The following is a 15,392-nucleotide window of genomic DNA, read 5'->3' on the forward strand; positions in this document are numbered from 1 at the left end:
CGGTCCCATGGTAACCTGTTTAATGATTCCCATGACTTATGAGTATAACTTTGGGCTCAATTACAATAGAAAGGCAAGGACTCCTTATGCTCTGTGATTCTATTAACCATATACTTAATTTAAAAGTACATTCTTTATATCTTTTGCTGCAATATTTTATTAATATGCACATAAATATTTATGTTTAAACATTTTCATTGCCTATTTCTAGCAAACTGGAACCAATTACCCTATTTTCACTGAAATATCACTTTGAATAGTTTGAGTTTAAATAACATAACCACTTTGTGGGATTCATTACCTGCGCTAATCCAGACCTATTTGTAGTTGAATTATACTACTATGTTATTTTCTATAGTGTTAAGATAACCTTTATTGTCACTTTTTTTCTGTGTACACACTGGCACACATTAAAATGAAATTCTGATGCCTCTTCTCCAAAGAAATACACACATACACACCACACACATACACACCGATACCCATCCATCCAGACACATATACATATGTTGTGTGTATATGTATACATACACACACATCTCCCTCTCCCTCTCCCTCTCTCTCTCTCTCTCACACACACAGAGTAAATTTTGAATACGTAGTGGAAAAAAGGGTCCTGAGAATTGACAAGGTTGATGATAGTATATGGTACAAAGCTATTACAGAATCTGGTTGTTCTGCTTCAGATATCACAAAGCCTCCTCCCAGAAGGTAACTGAAAACATAGATGAAGAAATAATTAACATTGTAAGATCCTTTGTGGGTTTTGCTGCAGTGGGTTAAACAAACACAGTTACGCCTAAAGGATGTTGAGGATATTGTGCAAAACCTCTCTTTCAGCAAATCGTGACTCAATGTTACAGCCAAAAAGGCAAACCAAATCTTAATTTGGAACATAGCTACACCCTTAGATGCCACTGTTTAGCATAAATGGTTTTCCCAGAGATTTTTAGGGAAAAAGGAGGAAGTCATGGTTGTCCCAAAGGTGCTTTTTCAAGAGGCAACTGGACTTTCTGGTTTTTCCTTGAAGACATTTCGCTTCTCATCCAAGAAGCTTCTTCAGCTCTGGCTAGATGGTGGGAAATGGAAGATGGTTAGGAATGGAAGTCAGAGCTGAAGAAGCTTCTTGAATGAGAAGCGAATCTTAAAAAAAAACCAGAAAGTCCAATTGCCTCTTGAAAAAGCACCTTTGGGACAACCATGACTTGGATGACTGAGAATCTCCATAGACAAAAAGAAGCAACTTTCACAAACCATGGTTTATCTTAGTAACTGCTTCTTTAAAACAAAGCTTGAACTAAAGATACTAAGTTAGTACTTTTTCCAACTTAACTGGGACACGCCAATAAATCTAGTCTGTATAGGGAGTAACAAAGATATACATACGATGCTGGCACAGGTAGTCCTCCACTTATGACCAACCAAACCCAAAATTTCTGTTGCTGATAGAGACATTTGTTAAGTGAGTTTTGTCCCATTTTACGACCGTTCTTGCCACAGTTATTAAATTGGTAACATGGTTGTTAAATGAATCTGGTTTCCCCATTGACTTTGTTTGTCAGTAGATCACAAAAGATGATCACATGACTCAAGGTTGAGAAACTCTGCCTCAGATGTAATGGCAAGAAACAACTTCCCATGCAATCATCATGATCCAGATTCCAAATGTAGCCTAATTTCTCTTCTCAAAACAGCATCACCTGGCCAGGGATCTAGATCCAGCTGCCAGATCATTATGACTTTCCTGAACTTTCAGCTTTTTGTATGGATTGGAAAGGTATTCTTTTTTAAAAATATTTTATTGAACAAAACAATTAAAAACATTGAACATAGTGAAGTTGGTTTGACATAACTTTTGGGTCAGTATCACAAAGATATGTATTTTCCTATATACAAGTATTCAAATATATACATATATACATTTGTTCGCGCATATATTACGTTTTCCAACATCATTGGTCCTATTTTCACCTCATACATTCATTTACCCTCTCAGCAACTCCTTTTCCAACTTAAGACCTTCCTTTCTGCTCTCACCAGTGATAGAATCTATCCTAAATTGCGTAATATGCTGATTCGTCTTTATTTTCCATCTCTAAAGTTAGCTTGTCCATTTCAGCGCATATCAAGATTTTGTTTATTACTTCGTCTTCACTCGGTATGTCTGTCTCTTTGATTGGAAAGATGTTCTTGATGGCACTGATAAGCGTTAAGGGTGCTAGGTCTTGCTTTTAAAAAAAAAATCACAGAAAGTTTGATAGACTGAGTGAATTATTTCCTGTTACCCTGGCAGCAACCCAATTCAAAAACATCCCTAATTGGCAACAGTCTTAGAGCCAGGATTCAGATGTCTTACTGCACTATTTATTTGCTATCTTGACCTTTCATGATTCCATTCTCTTGACTCAGTACCCACATTGCATCATAGAGAGAAATCTGGGCTCCCACATTTTGGCTGTATTTGTCTTACAACCTTTTATTTTTCTTCCATTCAATCATGTCCATTTCTCAGAGACTGCTTGGACAAGTTGCTGCCATCTCTTTTAGTAAAGATTTTCAGAAGTAATTTGCCATTGCCTTTTTTCTAGGGCTGAGAGAGAGTAGCTGGCCCAAGTCACCCACCTGGCTTGGTGCCCAAGGTGGGGCTAAAATTCATGGTGTGCCAGTTTCTAGCCTGGTATCTTAATCCCTGCTCCAAACTGGCTCCCTATGAAGAGGCCATTGTTTGTAAATATTTATTGTTTGTAAAGAATATTAGAGAGTGAGGGCAGAGGTTTGAAGTATTCCCACCAGTTACTGCTCACTTTACTCCCCAAACATAGCATACAAACCAATGGAGACACGCAATACCTATACACATCCATTTCAGTGGTGAAATGCTACCGGTTCAGCCCGGTTCAACTGAATCGGTAGCAAAAATGGCTACCGGACGATCAGCTGAGAGGAGAAAGAAGAGAAACACGCAGGATCAGCCCTCCCACCTGCCCCTGTGCTTTTCTGTTCCTTATCCTCTCAGCTGATTGGCACAGCACAGCCTTAGCTAGTGTTTGGAAAGCTGCGCATGCACACGTGAAGTGCACAATCACTGAACTGGTAGGCAGGGATGGGATCCGACTGGTATAACTACTGGTTCTGTCTACTAGCGTTGCGCACACATGCACAAGTCGTACGAGTTGCACGAGTGCAATTTACAACCTGCTGAGCTGCCCGGACAGCTGAGCAGCGCTGCGTGCAAGGGTGCAGCGGTTGGAAAAGCCCTTTTTTCTTGCTTTTTCAACTGCAGCTGTGTCATGCAAAACAGCTGCAGTTGAAAAAGCAAGAAATAAAAGTCAGGTAAGAGCCTGGGCGGGCAGGTGTGCCACAACAGTTGGCACTGGTTCTATGTCTGCTGCTCTTCAGAGCAACTGGTTCTACAGAGGTGGACAGAACTGGTAGAATCCCACCACTGGTCCATTTGCCAATTAATTGCAATTTGAAACAAACCTGGCACATGTTTCACAACCTTGGTTTCGAAGTGCAGGAGAAGGCCACAAGGAAAACAATACAAACAAGTGTAAAACCACGGCTTACCCTCCAAAAGAATATTCCCCTCTTTCTCGGGTGGTGGGTCCCTAATGGGAATGTTTTATGTTGGGAGGCTACGGGTTGTTTTTCCAGTTGGCTCACTATCTTTGTTATTGCTGTTAGTTTTATGCTCGGTACTGTACACCACCCAGAGTTGGGCAGCCTGACACATTAAAATTAAATTATATTAAATTAAATTAGAAGAGGTGTGCTTACCTGTCTGTAGCAAGCCAGCTCCGCTGTCCTTAACCCCAAAATGTTGCTGGATATCTAGCAAAACGCCTAGAGGGGAAAGAAGAACACTGGTGAGATGAATAATTAATGCCAAACATTTATTCAATCAGAGAATAGGTTGTGGAGAGCAATCTTGGATTTGGGAATGGTGGCATTTTTTGAAAGAGCAATAGCAACAGCACTAAGACGTATATAACACTTCACAGTGCTTTCAAGTCCTCTCGAAGCAGTTTACAGAGTCAGCCTATTTCCCCCAACAATCTGGGTCCTCATTTTACCAACCTCGGAAGGATGGAAGGCTGAGTCAACCTTAAGCCTGGCGAGATTTGAACTGCCAAATTGCAGACAGCCGGCAGTCAGCAGAAGTAGCCTGCAGCACTGTACTCTAACCACTGTGCCACCATGTTCAAATGTTCAAATTTTTGAAATGTTCAAAGTGCTCAAAGCCTGATGCTAAAACAGGGTGGGCAACTAGGCACTTGGAGGGAAAAGGTGACCAAAAATGCTTCCCTTGCTGCATTAAAAAAAAGAATACAGTAGTTCTTGACTTATAACCACAATTGAGCCCCAAATTTCTGTTGTTAAGCAAGACAATTGTTAAGTAAGTTTTGCCTATTTTATGAACTTCCTTGCCACAGTTGTTAAGGGAATCGGGCATCTCCATTGACTTTGCTTGTCAGAAGGTGGCAAAAGGTGATCACATGATCCCGGGACACAGCAATCGTCATAAATACATGCCAATTGCCAAGCCTCTGAATTTTGATCAAGTGACCACGAGGATGCTGCAACAGTCATAAGTGTGAAAAACGGTCACAAGTCCCTTTTTTCAGTGCCGTTGTTACTTTGAATGGTCACTAAATGAAGTTGTAAGCTGAAGACTACCTATAGTTCCTTTAGGAAGTTCATATATTCACACACGCGTTCTTAGTACCCTTGTTATTTACACTGTACATGTTATCATGAATTACTGAATGTTAATAGATGCCAAAGACATTTTTAGAAAATAAAAATCCAAAGACTTTGCTAAAAAAAAATAATAGACTAACATATAAGCTGAGGCGAAGAAGCTGGAGTTGGAGTAGGGGAAAATGGATTTTACAATTTCCCCAAATGTGCTTGTTTTCTCAAACTGAACTATGTGTTTTTTTTTCCCCTTGTGGAAGAAATGTTTTTTCCTTGAAGAAGAAAATGTTTTGCTTCTCATCCAAGAAGCTTCATCCATTCTGATAATTTCTTGGATGAGAAGTGAAACATCTTCTTCCTCAAGGGAAAAACATTTCTTCCACAAAGGAAAAAAACCCACATAGTCCAGTTGCCTTTTGAGGGGACAAAAGCATCTTTGAGACAACCATGACCTGGATGATTGATCTATCTCCATAGACAGATCTTACCATTTACCTTCTGGTAAATGGGTTCACCAGATCAGCCATTCTGCGAATACAATGTGCTCTCAAAAAAGGCACCATTATCCAAGGTCGATCTCCATAACCTATCCAACCATTCCTATCTTGATCCCTCACCCAACTTAGAAATAATAGGGGAGAGAAATTACATGTAAATATAATTTTTATTGAGAAATAATTTAATACAGGACACATTAAAAAAAATTAGAAAAAAGAAAAAGCTATGAAAAGATAAAGGAAAACGTAAGAAACGGGGATAATCAAGGAAAGAAGAGAAAAAAGAAGGAAATAATTGCTAACACTCAGCATTAAAAAAAAAATCAATATGGCAGCTGCAACCACACAATTGAAACCCTGCCCCCTTTTACATGTGTTGCATGATGTGCATGAAGAAGGAAGGGATTGTGTGATCACAGCTGCCATGCTGACTATTTGGGCCCTCCCCAAGGGCATCCCTGTCAAGATTTATAAATGGCAACTCCTTTTGTTGTTTAATCCTTAAATCAGATTTGAATTAAATGACCATTCACTAGAGGACCTCCCTCTACATCCCACCTTCCACATGAAGATTAAGATCCTCCCTTAATTGGTTTATTGGGGGATGGTTGCAAAGGAGAGATATATTGCATGAGATGGTCCATTGTCCATGCACAAATCCAACGAAACACCCACCCACACCAATGATGTGCATATTGACAGGGCACCCATTTCAAAAAAAAAAAATATTCTGTGTTTTGCTTTCTCAAAGAATGTTTGAAAAATACAATAGGATGGAGAGATTTGGATCGGGACGATTGGATCGCTAATTATGCTGGAATTAATTCAGCTGAAATTTCAGGCCCTAGGCAAAAATCCCCCTTGCCCTCTTGCAAAAATGTGGGCACTTTAAAACTGAGAGTATGGCATATTAGGAACAAATCAACTTTTTGAAGATTTGGAATTCTAATTTTTTATTACTGATTATGACTTTTATGTTCCACCTGAATTGGACTCTTAGAGAATTGTGAGCCACTGTGATATCTTGTGGTTTAGGGTGGACTTGGAGAGGGGAGCTATTTTGTGAGAGTCAACAAGACACACCCTGATCCAAATGTGCAGGTAGTCCTTGGCGTACGACAACAATTGATCCCAAAATGTATGTTGCTGAGTGAGACAGTTGTTAAGTGAATTTTGCCCCATTTTACTTCTTTTCTTGGCACAATTGTTAAGTGAATTGCTGCAGTTGTTAAGTTAGTAACACAGCTGTTAAGTCAATAGCAACAGTAATAGCACTTAGCCCAAATACTGCTTTACAGCCCTCTCTAGGAGGTTTACAGTCAGAATCTGGCTTCCCCATTGACTTTGCTTGTCAGCAGGTCCCAAAAGAGGATCATTTACCCCATCATGCATACATGTCAAGCATCCAAATTTTGATCATGTGACCACAGGGATGCTGCAACGGTTGCAAGCGTGAAAAACAGCTGTAAGTCACTTTTTTCAGTGCCATTGTAAGTACGAACAGTCACTAAACAAACTCTTGTATGTCGAGGAGTGACCTGTACTTTTAAACAGATCCAACACAGATACACTTCTACATTTTTATGAAGAGCAAAATAGACATACAATATTCCTAAGAATACAGCTGTAGGAATTGTTAACTTCTGATGTATGAACAAAAGCGGAAAGAGATAAAAGAAATAGGGAAATTCACAAATGGGTCACAGAAGCAGGAAGAAGAATAAAGAGGTCCGTTTTTCATTTCCTTCCTCCTATTTGGCCAACATTCAACGAATATCATCCCAAGTCCTCATATAGCTGAGCAGGGAAAAGCTGGGGGTTCTTCTATTATGGCTTGTATCTATCTCCACCCCACCCCCCCCACACACACCACAAACATTGTACAGGTAGTCCTCAACTTACAACCACAATTGAGCCCAAAGTTTCTATTGTTAAATGAAACATTTGATAAGTGAATTTTGCCCCATTTTATGACCTTTCTTGCCACTATTGTTAAGTGAATCACTGCAGTTGATAAGTTAGTAACACGGTTGTTAAGTGAATCTGGCTTCCCCATTGATTTTGCTTGTCAGAAGGTTGCAAAAGGGGATCGCAGGATCTTGGGACACACAGCAATGGTCATAAATATGAACCATTTGCCAAATGCCTGAATTTTGATCACATGATCATGGGGATACTACAAAGGTCATTACTGTGAAAAACGGTCCTGCTAAGACACTTTTTTCTATGCGTGCCATTGTAACTTTGAACGTTCACAAAACAAACTGTTGTAAACTGAGGACTACCTGTAATTCTCGAGTCCCACCGTGTCATTTTGGCAACCCAAAACTTGGCATTCAGCTCCAATTGTCAGAAATAAATGGGGAACAGTAGGACAGGGATGGTAGACACACTGGTGTGCTTATGCACGCCCCCTTACAGACCTCTTAAGAATGGAGTGAGGTCCATGCTACATAGTTTAAGGTTAAAAGTTTTGGGGGTTTGAGGATGTAACAACAGAGTCAGGTAGTGAGTTCCAGGCATTGACCACTCTGTTGCTGAAGTCGTACTTTCTGCAATCGAATTTGGAGTGGTTTACACTGAGTTTGTATCTATTGTTATTGCGGTTGAAGCTGAAGTAGTCGTTGACGGGTAGGATGTTGTAGCAGACAATTTTGTGTACTACACTTAGGTCGGACCGTAGGTGGTGTAGTTCTAGATTGCCCAGGTCCAAAATTTCAAGCCTGGTAGCATACAGCAATCAGGTGGTTTCCTAAATCCCCAGGCCTAGTTCGACACTTCACTACGGTTGACAGAACGAAAACAGGGGCTCTCCATTTCAGTATGAATAAGCTTGGGAGGAAAGAGTCTGGGGAAATCTGTTTTACTAATTGGAGCGAGCCAATTTCCTATTTCACCCTCGCGCCTGTTTGGACCTCCTCTGGGCCCTGCATCTGTTTTTCTATCATTTCAGAAGAATTAAATTGGAAACTGCGGCGATGACGCAAGAGCACTCAAAGAGAAGCAACGCTATTGCACATGTGACTTTTTGCCCTTAAAGCCTCCTCCGGGGAGTTACTGTTTTTACTTCCTTTCCTCAATTACATTTCCTAATTTCTTCTCCTCACTGCACATGCAAAACCACGAATTCCCCAGTGTGTGTATGTGCGTGCATATACTGCTTTAAGGATGCACAAGACAGAGATCAAAGGGTTCTTTGGTCAACCATTATCTGGGTTCCCATAGGACCCTGAGATCCCCCAACAACCCTTTGCTTCTCACTTGTTCAGCTTTCTATCCCATGTTAATTTTAAAAAAAAAATTTTTTTTTAATGTTTAAAAAGGATGAGAAGTTTAGCCCACCCACCACAAGAGACAAATATAAACAAGAAGGCTCAAGAACATCTGAGAAGAATAGCAAGGCTGGTTATCACCTTTAAAACCTTCCATAACACAGAGCCAAGTTAGCTCTGGGACAGCTTTTCCCTGAGGATATCTGCCAATATCATTTGGTCAACGACAGGGTGGATGTGTCTCCTCTCTTAAATGCTGTCATCTGATGGAGGTCTCAGAGACACGCCTTCTCTACAATGAGCCCCTTGGAACTGTGTTTCACCTAAGATTCAAGGAGCCCTGGGATTCAAAAATTTTTACTACCAGTTCTGTGGGGGTGGCTTGGTGGGCATGGTTTGGTGGGCGTAGCAGGGGAAGGATACTGCAAAATCTCCATTCTCACTCCACTCCAGGGGAAGGATACTGTAAAATCCCCATTCCCTCCCCACCCCACTAACCTGCTTTCCAGCTCTGTTCTCCTGTGCAGGACAACAAAAGAAGACCCAGCCGATCAGCTGGGACTCGGGAGACAGAGACTAAATGGGTGCAGGGCCAGTCAGAGGTGATATTTGCCAGTTCTCCGAACTAGAGAGTCAGCCTCCAATACTGCATTCTAACCACTGTTCCACCAGTCCATATGAGACTTAAAACAAGGAAATAAACAAAATAACTTCAATGTACTCCTCTGGGTAAAGGCACTGCAATTAGTCCTGCCGTTTTCCAAGAATGTCCATACCATGCTGTCGAAATGTTAAATAGGCCTGCCAGCCTTGCCTTAAGTCATGATGACAGCAAATCCATTCATTTGTAAAACTACTAGACAAAGGGCTTAGCATGAAATTCTCAGTCTATTTCAGGCATATTTAGGATGATTTCTTGGCTTGATAGTAGCGGATATATTGTATGTATATGACTTCTTTCATGTCCACAATCAAACCTACTTAACCAGTCATGTTAACTAGTATTTGAAGCTTCAGAGTAAGCTTTTGGAGAAGGGAGTTCACAGCTGTGCTGTGAAATTTGGCAGAAGATGAGGAAAAGGGCAAGGAACTATCCCATTCAGTCTTTCAGATTAACTCCCTTAAATTTCAGTGACTGGGTCATCTGAGTCTGGTCCTCTGTCTGCCCCGGGGTGGTATTCTACCAGTTCAGACTGGTTCAGCAGAACCGGTAACTGCAAGGATCTGTGAGTGAACCGGTTCACTCCAACAATCCACTGCTAGGCCCGCCTTCCTGCCCTGTTGCTATTTTGACCTTTATTTCCTGGTTTTGAAGCTCAGCTGCTTCGCCCAGCGCAGCAGATTGCCAATCTCATTGTACACACACGGAGGGTGCAGGATTGCAGGAGAAGTTCAGTAGGAACCCCTCTGCATGTGTGCAAAGTGTGTGTTTGGCGTGTGAGCACACCAAAGCACACCCACCGAACCGGTGGTAAAAAATAATTTGAATCCCACCACTGGTCTGCTCAATGTGTAACACTTCCACATGACTCAGTACGGATGTGGGAAGCCAGACATTCTGAATGAACCATTAAAACTGAACTCTTGTAGGACTTTCTAAGAAGAATACTGCTGTTTAATGGAACAGAGATGAAACTACATACTGATTTTTTTTGCCAATATGTAAGACAGAACAATTATTTGTTGAGATTTGAAGTTGCCATTTGTTTGACCATTCTGATACATAGTCAAGATCTTTTTGAAGGGTAGCAGAATTGTCTGCGGTATTGAACAGCTTTACATCATCAGCGAAGAGAATGTAGTAGCTCTTGATGTGATCACAGAGGTCATTTATGTAGAGTATGAAGAGAGTTGGTCCTAGAACACTGCCTTGGGGGACACCACTATTGACAGGTACAGAATTTGATAGGACACTCCCAATTTTGACCATTTGTTGTCTGTTTGACAGCTTCTATCCATGCAGTTGTCCAGAGATACCATAAGATTTTAGTTTTAGGAGTAGTTTGTCGTGTACCACTGAATCAAAGGCTTTACAGAAGTCTATGTAGATTGCGTCTATTGCTTTGCCCTGATCAAGTTGTGTAGTCCATATGTTTTTGCAGTGTAAGTGTTGCAGATTACAGGATAGTTTTTTCCTGAAACCAAATTGTTTATTGGAGAGTAGGTTGTTTGTCTCTAAGTGGAGGATAATGGATTGGTTAATAATTGATTCCATTATTTTACAGGTGATGCAGCATAAGGAGATTGGTCTGTAATTTTCAACTAGGCTGGGGTCTCCCTTTTTGAAGATGGGGATAACCGTGGCTTGTGACCATAGATTAGGCAAGGAGTTGGTCCTGAAAGATTTTTCAAAGATTATGCTTAGAGGTTCGGCTATGGCAGTGGATAGTTTTTTTAAGAAGTAGGCACATGTTCCATCCAGTCCAATAGATAGAGATGGTTTTAGATTGCGTAGTGCTTTTCAACATTGTCTTCTGTAAAATCGATATGTATTAGATCATTGTAGTTGTCTGTGGTTCGACTAGGAAATACTGGGCATGATCCATTACTGTTTACAAATACTGAGCCGAAGAATGTGTTAAAGATGTTGGCTTTAATGGTGTCGTCGTTGCAATCTTTACCATTAGGTCCTATCAGGGGTGGGATGGACCTTGAGTCTTTTAGTTTGTTATTTACAAAATTGTAAAAAGCGCGGGTGGAATTGGTGCACAGAAGGTTTTCCTCTTGTTTAATGTGATAATTGGTGCATTCAGTCTTTATCTGGCGGCATAAATTTTTGTATCAGCTTTTGAAATTGGCAACGTGACCAGATTTGTTTTTCCGCCAGAGTGATCTCTTTTTGGATTGAAGTTTCCTTATTGTTATAGGTAATCTGTTTGTCTTTTGGGGGGAGTTGTTGTTGGTACATATAGTTTGATGACTTTTTTGACTTCAAGTAAAAATATGTTGTAATGGTCTTCAACAGTATTGCATCCAGTGAATAGAGATTGCCAATCAAGGGATGAGAGATCGTTGTCTATAAGATCATAGTTGCCTTTTTTGAAGTTATAATTGGGGATTACGTCATTGTGATGATTTTTGTGTGGGCGTATGTTGAGACAAAAGTCAATCATATTGTGGTCACTGCTGGAAAAGGGTTCTTTAGTTTGTATTCCGTAAATTAAATTCAAACTATTGCAGAAGATGACATCGAGACAGTTGTTTAGTCTAGTGTTGTTGGTTACTAGTTGTTCCAGTCCCAGATTTGTAACAGCATTGTAGAAGGTTGCGTGTATGGGTTCAGTTGTACATTCATTTAGGGTCCAGTCAATATGAGGTAGATTGAAGTCACCAAGAAAGATAAAAGCGTGTGGGCAGGATGCTGCCCATGTTAGTAGTGTATTTAGCTTGTTTACATGTTCGATTTCATAATCAGGTGCTCTGTAAGATAGTAAGAATCAAACTGTGATATTTAAGGATAGTTCACATCATTCAGTGTTTAGGTAATGAAATATCTGGAAGAAAACAACCAAGCTCGGAGAGCACCAAGGACCCTCACTGTTATTTATAGATGTTTTCATTGCCATAAACTACTGGGAGTCATTGGAATACATTGTCTTGGGACACAGGCCACAGCAACTGCGTTCTGCTAACTTGCTTTAATGCCACTGCTATACAGTTGAAAGGAGATGTTTAGTTTACTGAGTCCAAGCTGCTCATTACAGGAATCCAGTTTATCAGGAAAGCATTTGATCAAGCTAACTTTAAAATTAAAAGAACGGCATTTCATACCCTTAGAGCCAGTAAGGCATCACGTGGGAGAATGTGAGTTCTAGTACCATCCTAGGTACAAAGTCAGCTGGATAACCTTGGGCCAGTCCCTCTCTCGCAAATCTTACAAGAAGGCAAGGGCAAACAATTTTTGAAAATCTTGTAAAACAAACCACAGGGATTGTCTGGGCTGTTGCCAGGAGTTAAAACTGACTTGAAGGCACACAAACATAGCTCCATACCATTAGATCAAGTATATGTTGAGGTTAGGTGGTTCAAAGCAATGCAAATACTCCTTCTTCTTAAATTATAGATACAGAAACTGAAGGGATTTAAGGAAGAGCGCATGAGAAACTGACATAGCCAAAAGGAAGACTGATCTCTCCCTAGATATAGGCTTGACACAGCAGTTGCACAAAAAAAAAGAAAAAAAAAGAAAGCATTTTAGCAATTGAAAGGGCACATTCACTGGAGCAAAAAGCACCTTATGCAACTAAAGATACGCTAAAGAGTTGCTGGTGGCAGACAGAAGTTTTTGCTGATCAGAACATTCATCAACATGTCTCAGGAGAATGACAGCAACCAGGAAACACCCTTCCATGAGAAATGGTGCGTTCGTCTTTGGCAACCGCTGTACAGATTACTTAAAACATGCATAAACCAATTAATTGCCATCCTCATACATATATTTATGAGACTATTATACATAACTGAGTTTGCTGAGGATCCATAGGGAAATGATGAGTTTGGGCCATGAACCTAACTGACTAATCAAGCAGTGGTAATAAGAACAAATGCCAAACCAGATAGAGAATAAAAGAAAGCTGCTGTATGAAACATGCAGCAATGGTCATAAAAAGGGGGGGGGAGTTTGTGTTTCTCACACAAACTCCCCCCTTTTTTAAGACCCTGTAATCCCTTAATTCAGGATAGAGTCGGTCATATGCTCTTCCTGACACCATGTGGAGTTCACAGCAGATATTTCTTCTTTGCACCCTTGGCAGTGGTGGGATGCTGCCGGTGTAACAACTCAGTTTGGTGATCATGCAATTTGCTGCACGTGTGTGAACAGTGTTCTGAAAAAACTTACCTGCTATGTTACTACTGGGGGAGTAACACAGCGGAGGAGCGGCAATCTGCTCTGCCGTGCAAATTAGCTGAAAGAATATAAGTACAATGCAGAAATGGGAGGGCAAGCGGGCCCGAGGAGTGAATCGGTTCACTGCCAGCTGATCTTCAGAGCCCAAACCGGTCTGAACTAAGAGAATCCCACCCTAGGAGAGAAACATTTTCCTCTATCTAGGATTGAACTCACAACCTTCCAAGTGGAAGGCGAGCATCTTCACCACTAGGCCACCATGCATTCAAGAGACACACAAACACAATAGAGAAAATCCATAAATTAAGATAACCTTGTTTCAGGAATAATAGCTTCTCAGATCTGGCTATTCAGTGGGCATGCATCCCAGTTTTCAAGCAACAGAACTTTTGCACATACTGCTGAGAATTCAGTAGATTTTTGATCAGTGCATCTGGAAACGCATTCATCCAAATAGAAATACAAGTAGTTCTTGAACTTACGACCATAATTGAGCCCAAAATTTCTGTTGCTAAGTGAGACAGTTGTTAAGAGAGTTTTGGCCTATTTCACAACCATTCTTGTCACCATTACTAAGTGAACCACTTCAGCTGTTAAGTTAGTAACACGGTTGTTAAGTGAATCTGGCTTCCCCGTTGACTTTGCTTGTCAGAAGGTCACAAAAGGTGATCACATGACCCCGGGACACTGCAACCATCATAAATATGAATCAGTAGCCAAGTGTCTGTATTATGATCATATAACCATGGAGATGCTGCAGCAATCGTAAGTGTGAAAAAGGGTCATGAGTCACTTTTTTCAATGCAGTTGGACAGTTGCTAAACAAACTGTTGTAAGTCAAGGACTAGCTATATGTGTTTTTGCTGCACCAGATTTACCAACGTATGATTGAAACATGAAATCCTCACTTGTAGAAGACTTGAAAGTAAGAAATCTAACTTTATACTTAGACAAATACTTATAGACTGGGTTCTCACAGTATCCTGAATTAAACGTAGTTGGCTCAGTATGCTATGAAAAACCAGCCAGCTGAGTCTATGATTCAGTGTCAAGACAAATCCAGCAACTGGGTTATTCAGTAAATGGGTAAATAAACCATGAGGAGTAGACCTGTTATGAAAACATAGTTTTTTTAAATACAGGGAAATAGCTATTCATAAGGAACTGAATGGAATTAAATGTTTATAAGAAATGGCCTTCACTGTTCCTTTAAAATATATTTAAATGAGAGGTTAATTATCTGTTATCATTATCAGCAACATTTAGCGACAAAAATACCGCAATGATATTTTCTCTGGTAGAGAATAGAGGACAGAACAATAAATGCAAATAAAATTCCCATAGATCAGAAATACACATAATCAGGCAAGCCTAAGATGTTCTCTGAATATAGATTAAGCTTCTGTGCTCTCCTTAACTTTAGTATTTCATGTACAAAAAACAACAGGTCTGGCAAACAAAACTGAATTCAGCACCAGCTCCTGCCAGTAACCTCTGTGGTAAACAAACCTACGTTTCAGTATTCATTTTGTTGAATACACTGCCCAACCCCCACTTCAGTTTTCCAAGGAAAGGCAAACCCAGTACAATAGATCCCACATTAGGAAAGAGGGGACATTTCCAGAACTACTTAAGCTAGCATCTGGTCGATCTCTTCATTAATGTCAAGCATTTTCTAAATACGCTAATAAATCTTCAATGACCATAGGGCAATGATGGTGAAACTTTTGGGCTTGGCGTGTCAAAAATTTGGAAAATGCTTGACTCCGCTGTTGTGTTAACTCCCACCCCACCCAGAACAAAAGAGAAACAATTATCTACCCCCAAACTCCCAGCCAGCCCTGAATAGCAGCACTTGGCAGCAGGGCCAAGGCTGGGCCTGAAGTCGAGGCCTGGGCCTTGACTTCAGCCCTAGGGTCACCACTGACACTCAATTTTTTTTTGAAATTTTGGGCTTGGATAATCTGGAACTGCGCCGCCTGTGGTCCAATCTAAGCTTAGTTCACAAAATTGTCTGCTATAACATCTTGCCTGTCAACGACTTCTTCAGCTTCAATCACAATCATACAAGGG

At 40.6% G+C, this 15,392-nt stretch overlaps 1 protein-coding gene across 1 annotated transcript in view; it reads right to left on the reverse strand.

Moving 5' to 3' along the window:
• SPNS2 (SPNS lysolipid transporter 2, sphingosine-1-phosphate) overlaps window positions 1-15,392 on the reverse strand; it is a 138,870-nt gene that overhangs the window by 87,318 nt on the left and 36,160 nt on the right. The window contains exon 2 of the mRNA XM_026708592.2: window positions 3,781-3,846. Coding sequence (XP_026564377.2) covers window positions 3,781-3,846 — 66 coding nt within the window. The remainder of the gene's footprint in view (window positions 1-3,780; window positions 3,847-15,392) is intronic.

This window comes from Pseudonaja textilis, chromosome 1 (assembly GCF_049901715.1).
Source record: "Pseudonaja textilis isolate UNSWEBS1 chromosome 1, rPseTex1.2, whole genome shotgun sequence".
NCBI classification, from domain to species: Eukaryota; Metazoa; Chordata; class Lepidosauria; order Squamata; family Elapidae; genus Pseudonaja; species Pseudonaja textilis.